This window comes from Sylvia atricapilla, chromosome 6, assembly GCF_009819655.1.
Source record: "Sylvia atricapilla isolate bSylAtr1 chromosome 6, bSylAtr1.pri, whole genome shotgun sequence".
Lineage (NCBI taxonomy): Eukaryota > Metazoa > Chordata > Aves > Passeriformes > Sylviidae > Sylvia > Sylvia atricapilla.
In genome coordinates this window covers 33,528,552-33,555,554 of record NC_089145.1, presented here as the reverse complement: position 1 = coordinate 33,555,554, position 27,003 = coordinate 33,528,552, and the positions used below count along the sequence as shown (strand labels likewise).

At 37.4% G+C, this 27,003-nt stretch overlaps 1 protein-coding gene across 1 annotated transcript in view; it reads right to left on the bottom strand.

Annotated features, from left to right (window-relative positions):
* The window catches only part of AQR (aquarius intron-binding spliceosomal factor), a 49,911-nt gene extending 23,751 nt beyond the window's left edge, over positions 1 to 26,160 (bottom strand). Inside the window, exons 1-19 of the mRNA XM_066321447.1 lie at positions 26,015 to 26,160; positions 25,085 to 25,141; positions 24,222 to 24,262; positions 23,201 to 23,236; positions 22,021 to 22,141; positions 20,558 to 20,698; positions 18,913 to 18,981; positions 18,361 to 18,461; positions 17,646 to 17,722; positions 16,366 to 16,430; positions 14,375 to 14,491; positions 12,766 to 12,879; positions 11,909 to 12,012; positions 11,303 to 11,405; positions 10,176 to 10,296; positions 7,192 to 7,333; positions 6,287 to 6,465; positions 4,294 to 4,461; positions 3,705 to 3,874 (exon numbers count right to left, since the gene is read on the bottom strand). Of these exons, the coding sequence (XP_066177544.1) occupies positions 3,705 to 3,874; positions 4,294 to 4,461; positions 6,287 to 6,465; positions 7,192 to 7,333; positions 10,176 to 10,296; positions 11,303 to 11,405; positions 11,909 to 12,012; positions 12,766 to 12,879; positions 14,375 to 14,491; positions 16,366 to 16,430; positions 17,646 to 17,722; positions 18,361 to 18,461; positions 18,913 to 18,981; positions 20,558 to 20,698; positions 22,021 to 22,141; positions 23,201 to 23,236; positions 24,222 to 24,262; positions 25,085 to 25,141; positions 26,015 to 26,110 (2,022 nt within the window). The 5' untranslated portion in view covers positions 26,111 to 26,160. The remainder of the gene's footprint in view (positions 1 to 3,704; positions 3,875 to 4,293; positions 4,462 to 6,286; positions 6,466 to 7,191; positions 7,334 to 10,175; positions 10,297 to 11,302; positions 11,406 to 11,908; positions 12,013 to 12,765; positions 12,880 to 14,374; positions 14,492 to 16,365; positions 16,431 to 17,645; positions 17,723 to 18,360; positions 18,462 to 18,912; positions 18,982 to 20,557; positions 20,699 to 22,020; positions 22,142 to 23,200; positions 23,237 to 24,221; positions 24,263 to 25,084; positions 25,142 to 26,014) is intronic.
* Positions 26,161 to 27,003: the final 843 nt, after the last annotated feature.

Here is a 27,003-nt window from a genome sequence, read left to right as displayed (position 1 = left end):
GTTCTTCACCCATAAATTAATTTATCTAATAATCTGTGGTTATATAAGTTTTCTGTCCTTTCTCCTCTTGTGAAAACATCAATGTTCCAGACCCTAGACTTGTACAGAGGGTGTGCTTTCTAACTAAGAGGTAGCTGAACTTTAGCCTTCCTGTTAAAGGGCTACTTCAGTGGCAGGTCTTGAAGAATCATTTCACTGGAAACTTGGCATTGGTACATCATGTATCTGCTCCTCAGCAGCAGCAGGAGCACAGGACACCAGACCTGCACTGATTTCCAGATCCTCGGACTTCCCATGCCACCAAACATGGACACGAATGGCAAACACAGTGCACGAGCTGTCCACACCCAGAATATAATACAGAACCTCCAAATGCCAATCTTGTAAAAGAATAATCATAAGTACAGATCAAAGTACAGAATTTTATTCTGATACTCTACATTTACATATCCATCTCCAAAGGGTAGGATTTTCTTTTCTTGCTTGTGTTGTATCATTCAAGGAGTCAAGTAATGTAATCACCATCCCTGCTTAGTCAACCTCTATTAAGGTCCTAATTCTTCCCCACTACTAAAGCATGGGTGAAACCACACCTGGAGTGCTGTGTCCAGTGCTGGGCTCCTCAGGACAAGAGACACAGACACACTGGAATGAGTCCAGCAAAGAGCCACTAAGATGATAAGGGACTGGAGAATCTGCTGTATGAGAAGCTGAGAGAGCTGGGATTGTTTAGCCTCAAGAATACAAAACTCAAGGAGCATTGGAGAATTGGATCGACTTGTATAAAAAAACTGTAATGGGAGTAAGTAAGGTCAGTGGAATGAGAGTCCACTCAGTAGTGCCCTGCAAAAGGAAAAGAGGCAATGGACACAAGTTGAGATATAGTAAATGTCACCTAAGTGCAGAAAAATATTTTTACTGCAGCAGTAATGCAACACTGGAACAGGTTGTCTAGACTGGTCTCCATCACTGGACATATCCAATTCCAACTGCACAAAGTCACAAGATCTTGAGCAACTTGCTCTAGCTGACTCTGCTTTAAACAGGCCTTGGATGAAATAATCGCCAAAGCTCTCTCTAACCTCAACCATTCTCTGAATCTGTTCCTTCCAATCACAATCATGCTGTGTATTCTATGACAGACCTGTAAAGCTTAGCACTTCTGAAGCCTGGAGGTCCTGCAACTACTTCAAAGATATATGGATGGACAAGTCCCATATTAACTAAGAATTTTATATTTTTGTTGCAAATATAGAGCAAGTACTTCTGGCTCAAGCATATATTAAGCAAAGCATAATATGTTTGTGCTAAGAAAAGCACAAAGAAATCAGACAATGTCACATCTTCAGGTAGTATTTCTAAACCCAGTTATCAGTTTCTAAGAGGAACCAAGAAATATGTTCCTAACAGCTAATATGCTGCTTTTACATCACAAGAACTTTGCTTCAGCTTTTCAAAAAGTAATTTCTACACATGTAAAAATAATAAGATTCATTCTTGTAAGAATTAATATAGCTGACCAACCGTAGTGACACAGTGGTGTCACCTCCAGCAAACACATCATATTTGCACTTTCTCTGCTGTCTCATCTACTTAACTTACAAGGACTGCACAAGAGTTCTCTTGTCTTCTCTCCTACAAGCTCAGCTTCAAACTTCAGGCTACCTTCTATCTGCTGCATAAACTGTCTACACTAGCCACAGCATCATCTTGTTTTCTTTTCTCCAGTTGAAGTTAGAAAGGTTTGTAAATGACATGGAATGCATGCACCTAAACTGGTAGCAATGTAATACATGTGGGAATACCTTAGATTGCCTTGAAAAATAAATGTACGAGACTTTAGTAAATGCCAGCATAGAATAGCTTGCATGGGGATTTACCTGTAAATTAGCTGCAAGAACACAGTACAAATGTGAAAACTACACTCACATTTAACTGCAATGCTGAACAAACTTAAGCATTCACTGCAGAACTTTCCCTCTCACTACATGGAAGTGCATATACATGTGAATGAAAAAATATGTCTACATGCTTGTACACTAGGAGGGTTTGGCAGATACCATTTGTATTTATAATGTGAAAGAAACCTGCCACAGACACACAACATAAACAATCAGTTCTGACGGTTCTTTTGAATGTCTTTATAAAGGACTCTATGAAGTACTTTCAGTGTACCAACCCACAGGTGGATGGCATCACAACGGTCTATGCAGGCTGCAAGCTACTGCTTCACACCACAGGTATTTTTCGAGACACAGAAAAAAAAAAAAAAGTCCATGTCTTCCTGCCTATCTCTTTATCCATTTACACAGAACTTGCTACAGAATCCTTTAAAGTGAAAATCACTTCAATTATGCAGTGCATGACTTTAAGGCACCAAAAGAAATGTAGTTTTTCATTCATGTTGCATTTTCATAATGGAAAACTCAAGGAATATTAATGATTCAAGGGTCTAAAAAAGCAAAGAAGCTGGGTAAGAAATATTTTTAGGTGTACAAAATTATGCATCCTCACAGTGAAAAGGCCAACAGCACCTTGTGCTACAACACAAATTTGCCCAGCAAGTCAAGGGAAGTGGCTCCTTCCTTTCTGCTCAGCACTGTTGAGGCTGACTCATATAGTGGTTTTGGCTGAAATGAACCTTTAAAGGTCATCTAGTCCACCCTCACTGGACTGCAATGAGCAGGGCCATCTTCAACCAGACCAGGTTTCTCAGAGCCCGGCCCAACCTGACCTTGAAAACTTCCAGGGATGGAGCATCTACCAACTGTCTGGGTAACCTGTTCCAGCATTTCACCACCCTCATCATAAAGTATTTCTTTCTTCTATCTGGTCTGCATCTGCCATCTTTTAGTTTATAAAAATTATCCCTTGTATTATCACTATTAGAAAGTTTGTCCTCAACTTATAAGCCCTCTTACTGAAAGGGTGCAGTCATATCTCCCTGCAATCCTCTTTCCTCCAGACTAAACAACTCCAACCATCTCAGGCTTTCCCTGTAGTAGAGGCATTCCATCCCTCTGATTATCTTCCTGTCATTCCTCTGGACTTGTTCCAACAGGTCTTTCTTGTGTAGAGGAGCCCAGAGCTGGATGCAGCACTCCAGGTGAGGTCTTACCAGAGCAGAGCAGAAGGGAGGAAGCATCTCCTGTGACCTGCTGGCTGCCCTGCTTTTGATGCAGACCAGGAGGCAGCTGGATTTCTGGACTGAGTGCACACTGTAGGCTCATATCAAGCTTATCATCCACCAGTACATCCAAGTGCTTCTCAGCAGGGCTGCTCTTGATCTGACACACTCCAAAGCACAATAAGAAACTGATCCAGTGATCTTCCCAAAAGCAAACAGGTTCCTCTGATTCTCACATTTTCACTGGTTACTCCTTTTGTTACAGTTCACTATTACATTAGGTAACAAAAACAGTCTACATACTCCCTTAACCCGAAAGTCCAAATCTGTAGACTTCCTATTAAAAGACTGGAAATACAAACGAATGATTTATTATGTACTCAAGCAAAGTAGTAGTGTTTTGATTTTCAGTGTAAGAGTTATCTGCAGGGGAAAGTTATAAACAACTGACATAATCTAGCTTCCTGCAGAGAAAGCCTACTTTCTCTAGCCTACTAGTTGGCTTTGCTAACCAAAAAAACTAAATCACAATAACAAAGAAGTCTCAGTACTGACAGCATATGAGCAACTACCTTACCTTGAAATTGTTTTCTTTTGGTTTTCTTCTCATTATTATATTAAATGTCTCATAGACATCTTCTGCTCCATTTTGGATTGTATTGGTCATGTCCTGCTGATACTGGTTTGGGTCCAGAAATACTCTGTATGTTCTGCAATCACCTTTAAGTCTTGGTTTCGGTTCAGGTCCTGCCCATAATGAAACAGCAAGGTTAGAATTTGACTCAGTGCTAAAAGCAAATTATCATTCAAATAAGTGATCCATAATTGTTCCTCACATGAAATTTAGATAAATTCATATGATGGAATTAATTTCTGCATAACAATAGAAACATTTTCATTGCATTATTCTAATAAGTTTTTGAATAGAATCTATTTAACTCCTTAACCCAGCATACTGGATTTATTCTGCATCAGATTTTACCAGAGGAAACTAGTTAACCTTTCTCAGGCTGCTTATGGAATTGGCTTGTTTTTTTCCAAGTATGTAACTAACTCAAAGAGAATTCGTTAAAAGAGAGGAAAATCATCAGTTAGGATGTTAAAAATAAAAAATAGAGCGAGAAAAAAAAAGATAAATCTCTTGAACAAATTTTGTTACATCATACCCTCTTCAATAACACGCCCCTTCTCGTCCAGCATGCCCTGAATTTCACAGCCTCTGACATACACCAGGCCAGTCTGCTCCACAAAAGGCTGTCTCCTGTCAAACTTGGTGCCGTAAGGTTGCATGGGCCGCACTGTGATCAAGAAGCAGACGTCGTGCTTACGCAGACCTGACCCCCAAAAGGAACAGTCAGTGATTTGATTGAATGGCATTTTTCTCATCAATTCCCTAGCACACATGCAAAACAATGCAGGAGAATTTCTTTTAAATAAAATCCCACCTGTATAGAGTATGTTTTGTTTTGCTTCAAAATACACCTTTAACTTAGAAAATACAAAAGCACAGGCCACTGTGATATAATAAATATAAAAAGTAGAAGCTGAATGCTTTTTTCATAAGAACAGACATTATTTCATGATTATTCTGCTCCCAATAATCTTACTCCAGTCACGCAACCTAGTTATTTTCCATCAACTCTAAAGAAGCGTGGCATTAATCCCTTATTCTCATTGCTTCCCTCCTGACAAACCTCCAAATCCTTTTTTTTTTTTCCCTTTTTTTTTACAACAATTTAAGTGCAATGCCTAGAACCAGGCACAAAATCCTAAACCAAGTTACTTTAGATATCTATTTAATAGAGTAAAAGGTAACTTAACTAAGTTACTCGTTTACTGTTACTTTCCAGTTTAAAAATTCCAATATAACTTGAGGGTTGTTTTTTTTTTCCCTCAGCACTTACACAATGCTGGGGAACCCCATTCACTTGTGATCAATGATTACCTCCAGTCTTTCCATTCTGCAGAGGTACTGCCTGATAAGTTACTCCCCCAACATGCATTTGTACAGTGACTTGTTCTTGCATAATCATCATCCCTGTTGAACTACATTCTACTTTTAAAATACTGCTTTTCCAATTCACTAACATAATTCCGAACATTAAATCTTCTCTCTAGTATACCTCCAGACTCTCAGAGATCTAAGACAGCTTCAAAGTTCAGAAAACATGCTGTATTTTTCATGAGACAAATAATCCCTCATGAAGCACCATGTATTATTCAACAGAAGGCAGTTTCATCAAGATCCTGTTACGTCAGGCAATGATGCTTGAGTTCTCATCTCAGTATTGATTTAGTTAAAACACGATTTTTTTATACATCATAAAGTATTTTATAAATACTATCTTAGTATTTAAAAAGCTAGGTGCACCACTATATAGGTACCTTCAGTATAGTGAATTCTCTGCCATCCTCCTAGATTTTCCACTTTTACAGAAATCTACAACCCCAAACTGGAATCTGCTCATTTATCACATAGTCCAGCCTTAGCATTTGTGCTATGTGACCTGTAATCACACTACACAGCTCCAGCACATTTATCAGGTTTCTCTAACAAAAGAGAAAGGAGTGACATTTACTGATAATACAAGTGCATGCTTCTATGTCACTTGCCAACACGGTCAACTAAAGTTCAAATCCCCAAGCAAAAGAAGTGTCCCCTGTGGGTACTTATAAGAAACAGTATTTGTTACAGTCAGCACTTCATAACATTCAGACATACTGAAAACTACTGAAATGCACTGGTTTGAATTAAATGAAAATCTGTCCTCTCCACTTGTGTACAAGACAGATATCACATTCCCCATACTTTTCAGTATGACATCTTTAGCATACACATTATTTAAAATGCTGAATTAACTTTCCCCAGTCCCTGTAAAGGACAGCATTTTACAATTGGTCACTGAATGACATCAGTCTGAAGTAATAAACATTCTGTTCCTAATGAACATCTTAAGTACTTCAATTATTTCAAACTTCACTTCATGAAAATATAAACTTCTTAAACTTGGAATTTGAGTAACTGACTTCTAAACAGAGTATTGACAAATCTATATCATTGATTAAAACTACTTCTTACACATAAGATTATCTTGTTATAAAATAAGTATTTTGATGAGCACCTATTTTGAGCACTTTATTTCAAAGCATGTTAAGTACCTTCCCATTCATCTTTGATGTTATCTCGGACATTCAAATTAATTGTAACATCTGCTCTCACTCGCATGGGCCAGTTTTCACCAATGTTGGGCTTGGCCACCTCCACCACTGTGAAAGAGACAATGGGTTGTGCCATCCTAGCCCATCCACCGAAGACCACACCTCCATATTCTGATAACCTAAGGAATAAACCCCAAAGTTCTGTTAGTCATTAGCTGGTAACAGATTCAATTCTTTTTTAAACTATGAAAATTTTTATCACACAGTAAGTTTTAAGACAAAAGAAGAATTCTTAACTTTACATGCTACAGAATTAGATTTATGTAATCTTGCATATTAGAATCAAAGCACAACATGAACTGACTTATGTTTCAAAAACCAAACGCAACTTATGCTAGCATTATTAAAAAAAACCCTCACAGAAAGAGAAGATAAAGGAAAGGTAACAAAAAGCAACTAATGAATATAAAAGATATTACACCAAATAAACCTGCTAAATCAAAAGAGGATTAAAATGTGGCAGATGGCAAATTCAAGAATACTCAGTAACATCCCTCACAAACAGAGGAGTTCATGATGTTTGCATATTTTGTAACGTCAGCCAGGGCTTAGTACTCATGGAAAATTAACTCATCCATCTTAACACAACAAAGGCTCTTTGTTAGAATCCAACACAATGCCTTGAACACACCTACATATCCACAAACCCGTAAAACATCAAGGTGTTGCCTTGGGATGGCAACATCTTATGGAAGGGGCAAGTATAAACCACAGTATCTATGTAACAATTCTAAATGCACTTGTTACTATGTATTTAGTATACACACACACTATCAATTTTTGATTCTTAAATACACTTAGATTAGAAGTGAACTGACTGGTTTGTACCAGCTGATGAATATTACCATGGTTTCATCCTACTGACACTATCTTCGATGTCCTGTCTGATCTCATAGGTGGACTCCAAGCGGAAAAGATTGAAGTTCCTCAGCAGGTAGTCATGGAGAGTCAGAAACTGTAGATTCAACTTGGGCAGTGCAAGACAGCCTAAGAGTTTAAGGGCAGAAGGAAAGAGGTATTTGAGGGATAAACAAAAAAGTGATGAATTAATATACTGTTTCTATGAACTCATACATATATACACACTTAACTTTACAACTGTCATAGCTGTTATCTGTGGAGATTCAAAAAACTACCCCTTTTGTCAATACACACCTCTAAAAAGCATGCATTTTTCAGGTTCTCTCTAAAAGAATCTGCACAGGATTGCAGGAATTTTCATCCTTCTAGCAAAAAAACAGTGAACTACTTAAATATTAAATTCATCAATGAATTCATACTATAACAAAATTGAGTTTAGGAAAATCAAATGCACAGAAAAGTAATGGTCTTTGGAAATGCAACAATTAAGTTAGCATTAAATAATGATGAAAAAGGCTCATAAACTAATAAAAACCATGCACCATCCAACAATTCCCCTATTCCCATGCTTTATGTTTATTAGATGCCATGAAAACCATTTATGTAGAAAAAAGCTTTAATTCAAGAAACTAAATTTTAACACTCATCTCTAAAGTTTCTGTTACTGGTTTGTTTTTTAAGTGAGAATGAAAACCATAGAAAGATTAGATCCTATTACACAAGGAGTATTAGAACTCCTAGACAGAACTCCTAGACAAAGCTTCTTCCTTTGTTTTAGGATTGTCTTAAATGCGAATTTTGCATAATTAAAATTCCTATAAGTTACTCATCTAACATCAGTATACTACTATTCCAGTTTGATACCTATGTTTAAGACCTGTGAAAGCACCTTGCTTTTGAAACCTTTCTCTGGAATAGGTACTACATATTGACTTTCACATGCACTGAGATACAACAGCAGTGAAGAAAGGTGGCAGAGCACAGTAATTTCTATCATGGAAAGCCTGATGTTGATAAAATATTTTAACACATTTCACAACACCAAGTAAGAAACCCTGTCCTGTAAAGCTAGTTATATGCACAAAGGGCATGGTGTGAAGCAACACCTCTTTAAGGCTGCACGCTATTCATCAGAGAGATATTCTTCTTTCCTTTTCTAAAAGGAAACAGAAACAATACTCATAACATTCTTACATTAAACTACTCTTAAATAAATTTTAGACCAAACTTATTTAGTTACTTTTAAGAACACAAAAAAAAACCCTTAAAAGACCACAAAACCAGCACTATCTTGTTTGAAAACAGGACAGGAGAATACATGGAGATGAAAAACAGAAAGTGTAAACTAAACTAAGAGAAGCGAAATAGAAAAAAATACCTGTAACAGTCTGACAGCAAAAGAAATACTTCACAACAGCACCATCAATAACATAATTCCAAAAGCATTCACCATGGGAGGAAATGTTTCCACTAGCAACCAGTGTTACTTGACAGAATTACACTTCATCATTAACAAAATTTCTTTAATGAATTATTAAAAAGTCACAATGATGAGCTACTTTCTCCTCCTGCCCCCTCCTTCCCTCCCCCACTGTAACTTATATTGCCATTAATTTATTTGGCTAACCAAACATAACCACATAGCACACAGAAGTCAACCTCCCAATACAGGATGAATGACAGTAGAGCTGCCTAGACCTGAATTTAAGAACCTGAATGTTTCAAAGCATTAGAGCAACCTATGTGCTGTTCACTGAAACAAAAAAGAAAATTACAAAGAAGACTTGGTTTATATAATAATTTCCTAGAGATTACAGCAATCTCCTGGTTCAGGGGTTTGCTCCTTTGTTTTGGTTTGGGTTTTTTTCAGAGAAAGAGGGGCAGTCTCTTTTTTCTTGCCTTTTTTTTTTTAAACATCATTATCAGAAGAATCTGAATCAGCTTTTAACAAACTGCATCATACTAAAGAATGAATACATATAATAGTAAAGAATACATACATTTTTTCCTCTTTTGGGGCAGATCTCTAGATGACATTGGTATCCTATCTTGCTGAGAAAAGGTCTTTGCTGCCTTATTATAACCCTGTCTATCTAAAGAGGGTCATCTCTTTCTTCTCATTAATACTTGTTTCACAGCGAATTCATCCAAACAGACTACTTTATGCTAAGCAGATGAACCTACAGCTTATACCTATGCAAAAAAAAACCCCTTTAAATCAAAACTACATGGAGAAGGGTATGGAATACTGGCTGCTAAAATCCGAAACAAACTTTGTACTAGTCTCTGAAGAAATACTTATTTGAAATTGTCACATTCCAAGTTAAATTTTTCACATTTCTAATAAAATCTCTCATGATCTACATTAAAACAACAGTTTTTAAAAGTAGCTAAACAAAAACATATGCTGTCTATTGCAAACCTTGAAATTACATGATTCCTGTTTGCAATACCAGCAGTTTGCTTCCTTGATCATGAGCACATTAGGTTCTCAAAGTAGTCACTTTTCAGTGACTACATGTACTTTTACCTTGAAATAGAAGTAAGATAAGCAGTGCTAATTTCCCATTATCACCTTTCCTCCTTTTTTAGAAAGGCTTTCTTGAACATACTTCAGCACAAAACACAGACAACAGCTTTTCTGTTGCTGTTTCCAGCCTTTTTCACTTTACCTGTGCCTCAGCTGGTAGTACAGCACATCTGTTATCCAGAAGCAAATAAACACCTTTGTGTAAAAATAGATTCTTCTTTAAATCCACTATATATTTGCTAACAATTTTAACTCAAGAGTTTCTGATTCATAACTGAAACCCCCCCTTGATCTTGTTCTAAGATACTGGAAGATGTCAGAGTATCATGTGTAAGTTTCTTGGACAGAAGAAACGCAATACATGAAAACTCCTTTTTTTTTTTTTTTTATTGCAGCATTTACTGCTCTGTTCAGCATTTACTGAACTACTAATCATACCTTCTCCAGAGTAATATTCAGTTGGTACAATATTTTCATCCCAAATAATCTTCTCTGTGGGATAGAGAGGCATCTGGTTGAGTTGCTGAATTTGAGATATTCGTCGCTCATGACGGGAAACCTGAAAAAAGGAATCATTTCAAACCTAAGTCAAAAAGGAACAATAAAGATACTTCGAAACATAGACAATAATTCATAAGGTGGTCACTTGCATCTTCTCCATCAATATTTTTCTAATTAAATATTTTAATATAACTAAATGCACACGGTGACACCAGAAGATGAACAAACACATAGTCCAACTGTTGGTCAAAGTACTAGAACCAAACAATCATTTGACTATTCAGCAGACCAAAACCGGCACCATAGAAATGAAAATACTCAGCCAAGGCTCAGCAGAAAATCAATTTCAAATAAAACTAATCTTGCTTTCCATTAAAAATATGGTTGGTACCTAACTAACACTGCATGTTCAGCAACAGTTAGTCTTTATTTCCTCTTTGGGACACAAAAAAAAATCTATCCAATACTATAATATGGCATCCACAGGCATCATATCACCACCCTATGAATCTTAGAAAACTACATGAACAATTTTTTAAGAAACCAACAACCACAAAACAAACTTATGAAAGAGATTCAAAAAAAAAAAAAAAAGCAGCTATGCTATTCTAATACTGTTATCAGATTAGAACCCTGCAGTAATATTGGCAGACCTTGAATATCCAAACAGCCATGATGTGCATCAAACAATATTTCAAATTGGTTTGAGGTCCAAATAGGTACTGAATATCTAGATCTACTTTAGCAGATTTTTTTGTTTTCAAATGGAATAAAATAAAAATCTTATAAAAACAACTCAAAACCCTTTCCAAGACTCTCCTTATTTACCAAAAAAACCATACATTAGTTTCTCATGGAAACTATATTTATGAATAGACATTTTCAAATACTTAATTTATATGGTTTAATACCCCATCCTAACATGCCAACTACTGCTGTAACACTGCTGTGGTTCACAGGTGGTTCACAAAAAGCTCTAAATGACTACTGTATTGGAGTGTAGTTGCTGGATGTAGCTATGCTTTGAGTTTTCAATAGAAGAAGTGCACTAAGCACGTTTGTACCAGCAGTTCCAGCAGAAACTCCTTCTCGTGGCTCGTGTCCTCCCCCTCGGCCAGCGGCGGCAGCAGGCACAGATACGACGCCACCTGGTGGAGAACGTTGGAGCTGCACGGCGAAAGAAAAAAAGAAGCCTCGGTCACACAGAAACCAGAGACAGCGCTGACTGCAGCTGCTTTTTCCTTAAAGGAAATTTCAACTGTCTCATTTGACCAGACACAAACAATTACGGGTCAGGCTTTTAACTGAAACTTGTGTGTAAGGCATAAGCTGAACCTCTCACCTACAAAAAACATGGCAAGGGGCGAATACTTTTTATTGTTTCAAGACCTGACATGGAACAAAACAACAAAGCACACACTACCTTTGTCAAAATACATACTGCTAGCCTTTTACTCACAACATTTACAATATAGCACAGTGAATATAGTGACATGCTTTCACGATTTCTGTTGTAGTTTTTCTACAGAAGAGAGTTAAAAATATAAACTAAAGTTAAAGGTTAACTACTGGTTATGCACAGGAGAAATCAGAAGGAAAAAAAGGCTGGAAATTTGTTAAATTTAATCACATTGAGAACCAAGAATTTCAATTTCAATTTGATAACTTACCTAAGAGGTCCAAATAACTTCACCAGGGCATCACGAGTATCTACTGCAGCTACATTTGAGAGTGCAAAGTCATATAACTCTGGGAAATGTGCAAACGCTGCTCTCTACAAAAGATCCATGCATGAAAACTGGATGTCAGCATATTAATGAAATTATTTAATAACAGTTTCAATACTAAACAAAAAAGCATAGCTTCTTCTCAGGCATAACATGAACCACTCTATTGACCCTACCAAGACAGAAATAGAAGCCATATTAAATGTCCGATTTTCTAACACCATCTATTTGTTACTCCTCCACTTCTGACACAGTATCTTTCTTACACACCCTTCTATCAGCATTTGTTCTCACTAAAATAAAATGTAAGGGAACAGACATGTAGCTTTGCAGGCAACTAAGAAAAGTAAGGAACAAGTTTAACTTAACCATGCTTCTTTGATTGTTCTGTTAAAACTGATAGGAATAATTCTAAAAAGTGTGTGTGAATTTGTCCGTTTTGTATAAGGGACCACTGCAGGCACGCTTGCACACTGATCTTGAGGAAATGCTGCCACCTACTGCATCACCACAGGGTCCTACAGCATCCTGCTTTCCCTTCTCAACAGACTTAACAGAAACAGTCCATTTTGGTAACAAAGTCCAAAATGCTGATGTTTTGCTAGAGCATGTTATTCAGTCATAGTCACATCCACCACACTGAAGCATTACATGTCTTCAAGCTAAAGCTATTCCTGTAACTCGACAGGGAACAAAAGGGGTTTGATGTAGAAAATAACCTCATGCCTATTCCAGACACAAATTAGACTAGAACGGCAGAGTCTCCTCTATCTCTCATAAGCACTTCATCCTCTGCTTACCTGTAGAGAAGTAATTCTGTCATAGTGAATTGTAGTCATCTCATTCTCTGTTAAAGCATTTCCAGTCTGATCATTGATTTCAAAGCCAGTGTAGAATTTAAGCATATCTAAAAGCTGAGACATCATAAGTATAAATTAGTGAATTAATAGTAGCAGACACCCTACTACAAACAAAACCACAATTCAAGAGGACAAATTTACAAACAAGAACAACTCAGAGTTCTAGAAGAACTAGACTAAGGAGTGGTATCTAAATTTTTTACTTGGCTGATGCACAAAATAGTTTTTGTTAGATATCTCATTTGCAAGCCATCAAAATTCCAGTATAGTCCACATGCAATAGGGTTTCTTGATATACTAGAACATGAAACTGAAACAGATCAGTAAGGCAATCTAGCCAGAGGCTGTCACTGTACCCAACTTACAGCTTCCTGCTGCCAAATGGGAGAGGTCTTGTGCCCTTCTGCCCTCTCTCATGGCAGCTCTGAAGTTCATCCTGCCTTTCAATGAGATTATTTAAACTTGAAGGAATAAAATTATTCAGATGTGTTGCTGGCTTTGTGTTCCATCAGTACTGACCCTCAGAGAAAATGAACAAGTGCCAGAGATGGAGGACAGCAAGCAGCAGGAAAAGCAGCTGAGGTGCAGGAAAGGGGACAGATCTTCAGATCCTGCCATAAAAAAACCAATATGCTAGCTATGAGTGAGTAAATTGAAGGACAGGAGTGAAAAACAGCTGCAATTCAGAACAGTGTGAAGTCAAAATGAACAAGAGAAGAATGCAGTGGTGACAACTTCTGCTATGTGTGTGGTAAAGCATTCTAGAAGCTGCACTGCTTTCTAGCTTGTACTTTTAAGAACATCTCAAAAACAGCAGCAGAAATATTAATCTGCTCTTGTGAAACCTCATCTGGAGTAAGTAGTGTGCCCAGCTCTGGGGTGCCCCAACACAAAAAACCCCATAGACTTGTTGGAAAATGTCCAGAGGAGTTTACTATAGGGCTGAAGCACCTCTTCTGTAACAACAGGCTGAGAGTTAAGACTGTTCAGCCTGGAGAAGAGGAGGATCCAGGGAGAACCCACAGCTCCCTCTGCAGAACTTAAAGGGAGCTACAAGGAGGATGAGGAAGGACTTTTCACAAGACATGTAGTGGTAGGAAAAGAGAGAATGGCCTTAAACTGAATGAGGGCAGGTTTAGATATTAGGATAACACTTTTTACATTGAAGATGGTGAGGCACTGGAACAGGTTGCCCACAGAGGCTCTGGATGCTCCATCCCTGGAGGTGTTCATGACCAGGTTGGATGGGACTGAGTAACCTGATCTAGAGGAAGGTATCTCTGTCCATGGCAGAGGGGTGGGAAGTGGATGATCTTTAAGGTCTGTTCCAACCCAAGCCATCCTGTGACTCCAGGAAATGTAAGAGCAGTCACTGTGTTCATTATTCCATGAAATGCAAGAGAAGAACTACTGCGTGAAAGATTCAAATAAACATGTAGTTTTCATCCAAACAAAAGCCTATCTTTAATAAAAAATAAAAAACAAAACACCTGCAGCATTCAGAAACAAAGGGAATGAAAAAGTTCTTTTCAGGAACTTTGTCTCTCACCTGGCAGAAGAGATGACCCTCTTTCTCTCTTTTAGCAAGACTAGACAGGTAACAGTGAACAACAAGATGGGAGTCATCCAGCACTGTATTAAACCAGCGCCGTGTGGGAAGCAAAGCCTGTGTTAAATAACATCATGTTAATACAAACAACTCTTTAAAACATAAGAACTCCTGGCTTCTTCGAATTTTCCGCTTCATGAAGGCATATTAAGATAGATTGCCGCAGTTATTTGCATATCTAATACCCTCATAGAGGTAGTAAAGCAGTATTTATGTACGCCAAGACATGGGGCTTATGCAGGTAAGCTGCTATGAGCACAGTCCTTTATGTAACAGGGAGCATGGCATGAACTTCCCATGAGTGAGAATTCACTCTGTCAGTAAAAAAGTAAATTAAATAAAGCAATTGTTTTACTAATAAATGTCTGCATAATGATTGTGTGCTACAAATGATATGTCAAACTGCTTCAGCATTGTTTTAAATGACTGTTTTCTACACTAATTTAATGAATTTTAAGCTCCTCTTCCTTAAAATTGCCAACTCTTTCTTTTAAATATGATACGGTATCTTCTTTGCAAAATACTGAAGTATTTTTCAAATCTCCAGTAACAACAAAATAGAGTTTTTCTCTTTTCAATGTAAATAGATTAAGCTGCTATATGTAGCAACAGTAAAAGATTACAACAATTAAAGAGAAAAATTAGCTGCTCTCTACAGACTGAACTTAGAAGGCAAAAAAGCATCAGCATGATGTTTAGAACTAAGATGAAGAAAATAAAAGAATCTGTAGTAGAAAATGTTGATTGTTCTGCACAATAATTACAAAAACAAATTCATAAAACCATAAGAACTCTCCATTGAATCATTACTTTCAAATTACCACATCGCTAGTTTTGATGGCAGCGTATGCACTGTAATATGAAACGGTAATATTCTGAAAAAGGCTTTAACACATGTAAAAAGAGCCCATTAACACAGTACATGCTACAAAGGCAAAAAGACTTGGATTTACAGCTAATTTCTCCTTTGGTTGGTTGTTCCAGTCACTTAAACAGGCTTTATAACCTGTCTGAATTCTAATCTTTCTCTAATACCTAGAGAGAACCAATATTAAATGTGCTGCTTCTAAGCATTTTAAGTCAGACTCAGTTCCAACATATTTTCTCTTACCAGAGTATATTACATACACTACAAGCTCAAATTTAAATTATTCAATCTATTTCAACTACAAGCACAGACTACCTCAGTGATTTAACAGAGTCAGCCTGCAGAAATCCACCACAAAGCCATTTTATAATTCCCTGTGATACTGTTTCAGAAAGCTCTGTATTACTTCACAATGCCTTCTGAATCTGAAGTTACTCTAAACAAATAGTTACTCACGCAAGAAATTGTAAATTAATGCCTTCTACCTTTAGTACTGGTACTGTAGGGCTTAAAATTGTCTCACTTCCTCAGTATCTGCTGAAAAATTTCACAAAACCTCGCTCCACACCTTATGATTCCAACAAACTGCAGTTCACCAGACTTGGTACTTCTAAACAATGAACTCTAGTCAAACAGGAATAGTCTGCATTTCAGACTACTGCTGCTTTCTGGGGTTTAACTCAACAACACAAATATGACTTTAAGCGACCTGTTATGCACTGGGAAGAATAATTCTGAATTATGCCTACCAGATTAAAGCATCACACATTTTCAGAAATTGCCAGTATTATTACCACTATTCCAATTAAATCCTCTGCATTGAGCACTTTAGGATTCTAGCTTTGTCTAAGAATTCAGCTGGCTTATTAACATTGCTGGTCAGTTCCCAATATGGATGCAATGCTACAATCTCTTATTTACAGATGGAAAATCACTATTAAACAACCATATGCACAGTTGTGCCATAATCTCCTATTTGCAATAAGGCTGTAATAATTACTTTATGCACTTAAACCCTAGAAAAGTACACTTGGAAACTGGCTGAAGTAATTTAAAAACTTACCTCAAGGTCTAGCATGAGTTCAATAAACCTCTCACAATAATGAACTTTGTCCATAGAAATAGGGCCTAGATAAAAACAAAAGTTTAAATTGATCCACATCACAATATACAATATTACACTTGAACAATTCCTCAAAAAAAAATAAAGAAATGCTACAAATATTAATTTTAATCATGTTAAAAACTAATTAAAACATTATCCTCTTTTTAAAATAATCCTTCCTTATATTAAAAATTCTTCTGGCTAGCAAGAAAACAGTAACAGAACCAGAATTTCAGGAGTGATTTCATCAGCTTTGAAAAATCTTGAATGTAACATGAAAAAATGCTCACTTTCATAAGATATCACTCGTCCATTATGTTAGTTAAGAACTTTTAATGCCAGGTACTCAAAAATACATTTTTAAAAGCTGCAAACAAGATTTGTGCAAAAGGCCTTGACCATGTTCAAAGGTACTCAGTGGTGATTACTAAGGGGCCTGTAAAAACACACCAAGTCTCCTTTAATGACTTTCTAATTTTTACAGCCTCCAAAGAACTGTTAAAGTAAATCTTCCTAAAACAGGTCTAGCATAATTAGGTAACAGAGGGGACAAGTATCCTTTCTGAGGAAGCCACATTACAAAATTTACCCTTACAGTTCAGAGAAGAGCTGAAGTTTGCTAAGAGTTTAACAGCAAAAGCAAAACTCTGGGAACTGATTTCACCCAAATTGTGCTGTGCTTAGAGCATAATAATAACCCTTTTCTGTTAAAAAGCTAACACCTTCCTCTACAAACACTTTTCCTTTCTAAATCAGGCAAGGAGATAATTTTGCTTGTCACAATGACTCAAGAGCAGTCAAATCTTACAGAATTTCACTTCACTTAGGCTTTTGTTCTTACTGTAAATCAACAGGATGAACAGACAGAGCCTTATGATATCCATTTATACCACCTATTTAACAAGGCACCTAAGTATGTATGAAATGCTTTAATGCTTGAAGGCTTTAAGCACACAATAAAGAATATCAGTTCCAGAAACACTGTCTTTTACTAAGTACACACTGAACAGAAGGAGATTGAAAGTAGCTTTTTGCTGTTTCATTTTTAAAGTATATACAGATTTGAATATTAATTTTGATAAGAAATCCATGCAGACAGGCATGGATTTCACTACAAGCCCCAACTGAAAAAAGTCCCCAACCTCAGGCTGATATCCTAAGGACTAGTTGCTTCAGCAACACAAAAAGCTTTTCACACAGATTACCAGATAACAAAGTAACATAAGAATCACAGTTACCTGAGACAGGTATTGACTTTAGAACCGAAATGAATTTCTGAATGAGCTGTGAAAGAAATCTTCTCTCTCGATATGCTCTAAAATTGGACATATGACAAAAGAATTAATACTCCTTAAATGCAAACCAGAAGTATGTTGTAGCTTTCACTAATACAAAGTTGCTTCAAAATTCATAAATGGTAGTAGGTTGCTTTGAAACACACCTAAACTGTTTAGATGATAACTTCTCTCTCTGCACTCAAGCAGACCAATTAGCAGCCTACATTTTTAGGCATAGAAAAAGGATTAACATCCTTCTTACTGTGTCAAGGAGAATAAGTCTCCTCCTACGCCTTACCACATTCCAACACAAAGGCATTAGAACATTTAATTTTGGTGAGATAGACACAGATTTATTGAAATACTTGCATAAGCTATATGCCTAAGAGCTAAACATTTGTTAAACGGAGCGAAAAAAAGTGAGTTGCCACATGAATATTCTTCTATGCTTTCATACTTTTGTTTTAAGATTTGATATGACAATTTCACTGACCAAATAAAGTATAAAGTTCTATAAGAGTATTTTGCATAAAGACTACTGAAAAACAGAACAGCTTCCAGGAGGCCATGTATGATCAATCCTCATTTACCACACAAAAACATCTTTTTCATAGAAACTATTTATTTTAGCTGAAACACAGTGAATGCATTAAGGAAAAAAGGGCTCTGTACATACTGCATTCTTGACTCTTCATCCATTTTTGCATCATTTTTCTTAATTAGATTCCAGAATTTTCTTAGTTTTGGTGTCTTTTTCAACTCTTGTTCCAATCGATTCTGAAATGTTAAAACGAATATTCAGTCACCAAGTAACCTTGTTTTCATGAGATACAAATACAGTCCAGTCTTTTTATTAAAGAAGAAAAAATATATAACAAACTGAAATAAAGAGCTGTCTCTGGCTATTCTCAGTAAGTATCACTGTAAAGCAAAAATGTAATAATGCTAGAGAGTCCAGCCACAACTAGATATCAACACCATTCCCTGTGACCTCATGGCCTTGTCTATACATTATAGCTTGAGGAAGATATAAACAACAAAGCTCAGGTTTCTGAAAAATTACATGAAAACATTATTACATGGAAATTTGCAACAAACAAGAAAGAATTTAGCAAAGCGCACAAAAATACAATTCCATAGCAATGCTGTAGAGTTCCTTAACAGTATTCCACGAGAGTTTACTTAACAGGAATAGAAGAGTTCTGCCAGTTAACAGTGTTATGCTTACGGGTTGTAGAGCCATCCACATTGGTAAGGAAATGAGCTGCTGCACCTGACCTCTGATCAAATCCACTTCCTGTTAAAAAGTTACAGATGACAAAAATTGTTAGAAGATTTTTAAAACATTTTTATGTTTTCTGATATGTCTGTCTTACAAAACACAGCAATGTACATTACCATCTGACAAAAATATTTATATTGTTCTATTAGATTTAACAATTCCTTAACAGGAAACTGCACTATAACCCTACCTAGTGACACCTCTGTATTTTAGGCTCTTTTCATGGAGTCAATCAAGTCTTTATACTTCACCAAGGGCCCCATGCATGCAAGTATTTTTAGCACAAAAGCAGCTGAGAACAGATGCTCCTTCTTCAGTCATTTCTCATTCTTGAACTCACCTACCATGCTTTCTCTACGAGTTTTTAAGATGTTCTTTGTCTCCTGAAGCCCTTAATTTATCGAGTTTCTCTCACTTCTACACTCTTCCCATCGTCTGATACAAGTAATTTTCTCCAAGTCAGCTCAAATGTGCTCTCTCCAACTATACCTGTGATCTGGATCCACAAAGTTTTCGTTCTTTCCTGAACTACTGAAAAATTGCAACTAACATCTTAAGTATGACTTCATGGACAAATACTCCATTCCCAGCATTCTGAAGCTTCAGATTTTTCAGAGTTTTAACTCTACTGTGACTATTCCATTTGGCCTTTCACAAAGAAGAGAAACTTCTAATAACAGTGTGCTTTCACAGGCACATTTTCACCAGCTTCCCTAGCATGTTGTATTAGAAATATGCTCCACAAGGATTCTGTAGTCGCCATCAAACTATTTAAAATGAAGATGCGTTGTATCATGGCCACTACAGAAAAATACTATCTCAATAAACTATATGTATAAAGGTCAAGATGGTTGCTGGCTCCCAAAGTCATTCCTAATCCCAAAATCAAATAATACACTTTCTCTGTTGTTTTGTCTGAGAGATCATTTTGTTATTTGTGCAGACCCTGACTTTGAATAATACACTCCACATGCAATGAACTAAGGAAAAAGTCCAGCAGCAAGAGAGGTTAGACAGCACTGCCTCATACAATAGTTTGCTATTTAGGATCTTTAACTCTGTTTTAACTACAGACTGAGAACACAAATTCGTCTAAGGCTTTCTTAAAACTAACTCAGGACAACTGCAGATAAAAATCGTATCTAAACCTGGTATCAGAAGTGAAAAAAGCCTCACTGTCTTTCTCAATAGTTATTGGAAATAATTTTTGTGCTATTTCCGAGGGAAACTAAAATGAGCACAGTAGTAACTGATCTGTTTTAAATGTAAAGCACCTTTTGAAATATAAATACATAAATTTTAAAGTACCATTTTTAATACAAGAATTTATATGAAATCCTATCCTTTAATTGTCTAACTGCCAATCCTCCAGTTTCAAGTCTCATCTATGACCTTGTGTCAGAGAAAAACAGATGTGATGACAGAGATAAAGGAAGAGTCAAAACAGAGGGTAGAAGCCCTCTGGTAGAGTGTTTTCCTTAAATGGGAATTTTGCTTCACCTGTCTTGTAAAAAGAAATTGCTCAGACTAAACTGGTATTAACACAGAACAGCATAAACACACTGAAAATACTTAGTTACTTTTAACATACCAAACTATTGAAGCAGTGATCAAGGAAAAGCAGCAGGACTGTCTGTTCATGCAGAGAGTACTCACTCTCATCTTCAACCAGCGATGCTTCTAGTATGCGTTTGAAAAAAAAAGGAAAATGCTCTGGCCTTTTTTTGAATGTCTAGGAATAAAAGAGGAAGGTAATTTTGAGTCAGGCTGATCCAAATAATTTCAATCTTCATTCACATAACATAGCTTAAGTTCTCTAAAGCCATTTAAATCTATAAAAGAAGGGATTAGTTTTTCTCATTTTTATTTATTCTGACCAGGGAGCACAAGCAAAACAGACTAATGATATCCTCCTGTCAAGGGATCCTCCCCCTATACCTTCTGCATAGTCTAACAGGTGATGTGCAGGACAAACTAAACAAGAAGCACAAGTGAAGCCTTGTGGGGATGTTCACCTGGTGACTGCACAGAAATACTCTAAAATCTCCCAGGTAGAAGATAAATGGCAGGTTTTTTGGCCAAAGTTATGGCAGCTCTAAGTGACATGCAAAAAGTGAGCAAGTAAAAACCACCAGAGATGAATTATAGTCCTGGAACTCCCATTCAGCTACCTGAGCAGGAATAAGATACACTGAATAATCATCAAGATAAAAGAGTTCCTTTACAAGGACAGTCATGTACCAAATAAATTGAACTAAGCTGCTTGGAACATTGCATGTACCTGTCATTTTACTTCCAGTACATATGCCAGAAGAAAAGCACACAGACAACATATGAGCAAGTTATTAATCCTTTGTGCTTTGCCAGCACTCAAGTAATGGCACACATACTGAAGTAAGTGTGCTTCTGAAATCATGTCTGCATAAAATGTGTGACTAGACTTCCATTGTTGAGATAGCCTGTAAAACCTGGATTGTTTGTAGAAACCTTAAATAATTTCTAAACCTATTATTACTCAAAAAAACCTACCAAAACCCAAAACAAAAAGCCCAAAAAAACACCCCCAACCAACCAAACAATACACACAAAAGAAGAATAAGACATTATTTTTGTATAAAGCAAAAAAGGTAGAAACCAATAGTCACATGTTGTAAGCAAGACATTATTGGTTAATATGTTAGATTTCCTGTGGTGCCTTCTTGTATATACAGATATATAAATCCTGCTTTTTCTTTCAATATCAGAGCAGGGATTTCTTTGTAAATATCCAACCTCTTTCAACTGCCAAAAAAGCAAAAGCTGGTCATAATGTTTAGCAACCTCACAGCAGAACCAAGGACTTTAACACCAGAAGGAATCAAGCAATTTTTCAACTGTCCATTCCTTTCTCCAAAAAAGAACACAAACTTTAAAACACCATATGAGATATTCTAGCTGAGGCACCATTTCGTTTTAACACAAGCTCTTCTACCTTCTGTCACTGTAAGTGAGCACACCATAAAAGCTGCAACTTGCAGATCAAAGTCAATTCTAGCTGCAATTGAAATCAGTTACCTCCCACGCAGGGACATTCTCTCTGAACTTCTCATTCACCATACAGCAGATTGACATTAAATATGCCTTACTGGACACCTCTGGAGAATAATTCATCCATAGGTAATTTTCAAGGTACTGACTGTGAAGAGATAAAGAGTATTTCATTAGTTGCAGCCACCCACATAATCTGTCACTCATTTAAAAAAGCAGTTATCCACAAGGATTTTTTTTCCTCCTTCCCCTGAAAGCCATCTTCATAGTTTGTGAGCAGTTCCTCAAGTTACCTCTCATCTAGGTCACTGAAGCAAAACTTGTTAAGGCTTAGTAACTGATGACATTAACAATGTTCACAGAAAGGATAGGAATCTCTAACCCTGTGCTACTGCTGACATAAAAATTCCAGATGTACATTGCATGCCATTTGTTAGTGTCAAACCCTTAACCACAATTTACATTCTGTCTTCCACACTTTTTCTAATTAAGATGCAAAAAACCGAGGGAAGTTCGTCCTTTTGTAGTTACTGGTACTAACTTATGGACTTGAGCCTTTTTGAAACAAAGAATTCACCTCAAACAGAAAAGCACCTCATATTTTTTCTTAGGAATTGAGAGATAAAATAACAAAACAGAACATAAAATATTGTGGGTTTAAATACATATGGCAAATATTTATTTTACATCTTTTTAGACATACTCTCTAAGTTCTTCCAGGAAAGTCTGGAAGATGTTCTGAAAGGAAGACTGAAACTACATTTGAAAGATATTTCCATTCTTATTCAAGAGAAGAAAATGTTAATGATGCTGCTGCAGCACAGTTCATTTTTAAAGTCATAGTGAGAGACATAATCAAAAAACTTCTCTAATTTCAATGAGTTCTGATTTAAGGTTTAATGACACATTCCAAATTACAGAACCAAGTTTTTCACTTATTTTATTCATACTCTCTCTCGGTGCTCCACTTACACTAAAAATTTAGAATCATAAAACGAGACACTCTGAGATGTTACTTACATTTACAGAATTATTTCCTCTTTGTATTAAGCTCTCCTCAGCCAATTTTCCTGAGTACACAATTCACGGCCTTATTAAGTATGAACAAATACATTGCCTTCAAACTGTCTTACTGCCCTGCATTTGCTTCTCACCTTTACAGGTTCCTATGAAAAAATAACTCCAAATTTCATTCCCATTAGCTTACCTGAATTCAAGAAGCATTATCTTCCTAATTGCAAACCTAAAAAAAAAAAATTAATCAATTAACACAGGAAAGAAAGCCTCCCACACACAGCTGCATGGAAAATGGCTGTATTTTCCCTTATTTCATTATATAAGGAAACTTGCAGAAACACTCAGGAATTATTTCTGTCCTGACATTCCCATGCAATAGCAACCACTTGAATGCAGAAGCAACTGCTGTAACACTGCGGAAACTGAAGTTCATCGAGATTCATTAAGCAATTAGATTCACATTGTAAAGAAATTCATGTAGATCTTTAAACACGAAGACACCACTTCCAATAGCCTTGATACAAACTGCTAGCAGCTGAGAGTGTCTCCTGGAAAACTACAATTATATATTTAATCTGTTCATAATGGTATTTTTTCTTAGTGACTGGAAATGGAAGTTTGCTTTGATTCCATAAGAAATTCTTAGATTGCTTTCATACACGAATAATACAGAGAATTCTCTGCAGAGCTCAGTCGTCCCCAAAAAGCTCCAGCTACAATTACACCTCTCTTCTGCACAGAGAGCTGCAGGATACAGTGTATCTTGAATTTGCGTCCTCCATGTAACAGCACAATTCATTGAACTAGACTTTCCCTTCACGAATCTGGTAACAGCAGCCAGAACACAGAAAGAAACTAGAGGCAGTGCACTCTGCAACAGTTTCTTTTTCTTTACATTCCTTAGTGACAAAAGAAGAGATCAGCCCTCTATAATCACCACAACCAAACCAACATAAAAGACCACCACGTAAAGGGTCTCAATTAACTCCAACCATCACATTTTAAGGTTTAAGGGCTTAGGAACTCTCTTGTTACCACATTCAGACTTTGAAATACCATAATGATTAAACTACTTAAACACGCTTCAGTAATTTTCATCTGCTTTCAACATACAGATGAGTTCCAAATTATTCTATCAAACATTAGAAACAACTCCAATGAAGATAATGGTGGAATGGTAGTGAATAAGAGAAAGCAACTAGTGTACTTACTTCGACCGGACAATTTCTTTTGTATATACATCTTCAATGACCTATGGAAAAAAAAATTAAGAGAATTTTATATACCCATTAACATGATTCAAAAGGCATTAAGACATTTTACTCTGAATTAGTTACTCCCTGCTTACTACTATTAAAATACTTGCAATAAATTTTCCCAACAAGAATGAAAGAATCTGCACTATAAGTTGCAACAGGCACAGTTTGACATCACACAACACAGAGATGCAGTTCAGCTGTTTAAGTACATCCTAACAATCTACAGTTCTAACAATCACAGACTATTCTATCAAAAATACTACAAAAAAACCTGAGGCTAAACAGAGAGATTTAGGCGAACATCCACAAAAAACTCCACCCTTTTAACATTTAAGTACCCTGCAGTACACAAAACCAAACATACCATGCCCAATTTTTACACATTCAAAATGCACATATCCACCAGAACAGCAATAAAGTGGTCTGATGGAAGCTCACTGAAGAAGCTTTGAGAAAGAACGCAGTTCAGAAATACCTGCATCTTTCATCCCTGTTTGATCTCAAAAATTAGAACCTCCTCAAGTATCTTTTAACCTCAAAGGAAATGCTCAAGTCTTTTGCCCCTATAAATTCTTGGCCAAAATAAACTGAATAGCATACAAAGTAACCGCATGCTACAGCACACCTTTCTAATAGTGCCTACATTTGCAAACTACAAGTGCATAGCAAATTACAATGTCTCAAGCAATAGTTGTCATTCCAAGCAGTCTCCTACAATCTCATAAAAATAAGCAACATTAAATATTGGAACATCATGGAATGGTTGATCCTCATTCTTTTACACCTCCCAATAAAATTCCAGTAGAAGTAATTACCTTTACATCAAAAGACAATGTTTTTTTCACATGTGGAGCCCAGTATTTATTTGCTAACTGCACAAGGAAAAAAAAAAAAGAAAGAAAGAAAGGTTAAATACATACGTTTTCATGTCAATGATACAACACTTCTACAACATATCCCATCCTCAAAATTTATTTCACTAATTAATGCTAAATTTCAGCTTATACTAACTACAAGTAACAAAATTATGTTTTCTAACAGCAATGTTTATCAACCATTTAAGACTTTCATGCCTAAACCTCTTCCAACAGAAATGCAATTATTTCGAAGAATTTCAGATGCACAGACTGCTACCTAACGAACATTTTTTATTCTTAAGTTAAGTCTAACAAATCCTTAAAAAATAAACCAAGATCTTTCGGGAACTGCAAACCCAAATGGCAAGTCATTATGCTTCCTTGAGGAATCTGACATGTAACTGGAGGCCACATACAAAAGTTTAGCACTTTAAGGCTCTTTGCTGCAGCCATCACTTCAATAATCCTGAGCCATGATGACAAGAGCTTCCTATGCAACTTTACTCAAGCTTCTTTATGCTCTGGAAGAGGAAGGAGCACAGATTACCAAGAAAAAAAAATAAAAAAGAAATTAAGACGACTTGTAGAAAATCACTTAAAACTTTCACCAACAAGGAGCTCTCGGCGGCTCTCACACGTTCAAACATGCCCTACAGCGATGCACCGTGTACTGCACTGCTGCGTTTGGCAGCGCTGCTTTGTACATCCCGCCGCTCTGATGGAAGCGCGGGGGAGTCACCCTCTCGTACATGACAGAGGCGAACATCTCTCGTCAATTACGACCAAGCAAGGCCCTTTCCTCCATCATCCACGGCCTACAAAGGCTATTTAAACACAGATGCGCCGTCGCCGCCAGAACGTCCCTTCGAGCCCCGGCCGCGGCCCTACCTGTGTCACGTACTCCGCGTTGATCTGCGACACCGTGGGCGCCACGATCTTCTTCGGCGGGGCCGAGGCCGCCGCAGGGGCCGTGGCCGCCGCCATGGTGCCGCCGCTGGAGCCGCGGGGCACAGGCCTGTGTCCGCCGGCGCCGCCAGCCCGGGCCAGGCCCAGGGAGGGATGTCCGGGCCGGGAGCAGCGGAGCCGGGAGCGCTTCCGGGGCCGGCAGGGCTGGAGCGGCCGTGGGGCGGGCGGGCGCCCTCTGCTGCTCCCGCCGCGCCGCTGCCGCTGCCGCCCGGCCGCCCGTCGGTGCTGGGAGGCTGAGGGGAAACGGGGCCGCGGCTGGCTGCGCCCGGGGCTGCTGCCGCGGTCAGCCTTCCAGCGCTCGGTGAATCCGCTTAGGGCGACTCCTGTTTTCTGTAGCACTTAGAGCGCAGCTTTCTGGCCATCTAACGTGGAAAAAACACACTCTTTAAACATCAAACAATTGTCACCGACTCCTGAGCGTGGCTGAGCGCTCTGTCCGATGCACAGGCCCCTAATTAAGGCCATTACTTAAGAGCTGGACAGGATGATCCTTATGTGGGCTTTTCCAATTCAGATTACATCGTGGATCTCTTGAAATGTATGGAGGAAAGGCAAAGGTACAAGGGGAAAATTGCATGCTCAAGGAGGTAAACTGTTTGGTAATGTTTTGGAATGGTTTGCAATTAACTTACTCTATTTTGTACAGAGATTAATTAAGGAGGAAATTAACAGACTCCCCAGGGAAGTTACTGTGCTTTGTTTCTGGGCTCATTATCCATCACCTGCCGCTTGAGTCCTTTAAACTTCCAGGCAGGTCCTATCAAAGTCTGTTTGAATATGACCTCCTTTGTTTTCATACCAAGGTGATCTCCATTTCATTTCTTCAAGCAGAGGTCAAACTAAATATTCTTTTTGAAGTTGAATTAGAATGTACAATGTCAATGGGAAAAGTAATGACAGTACCTTGAATA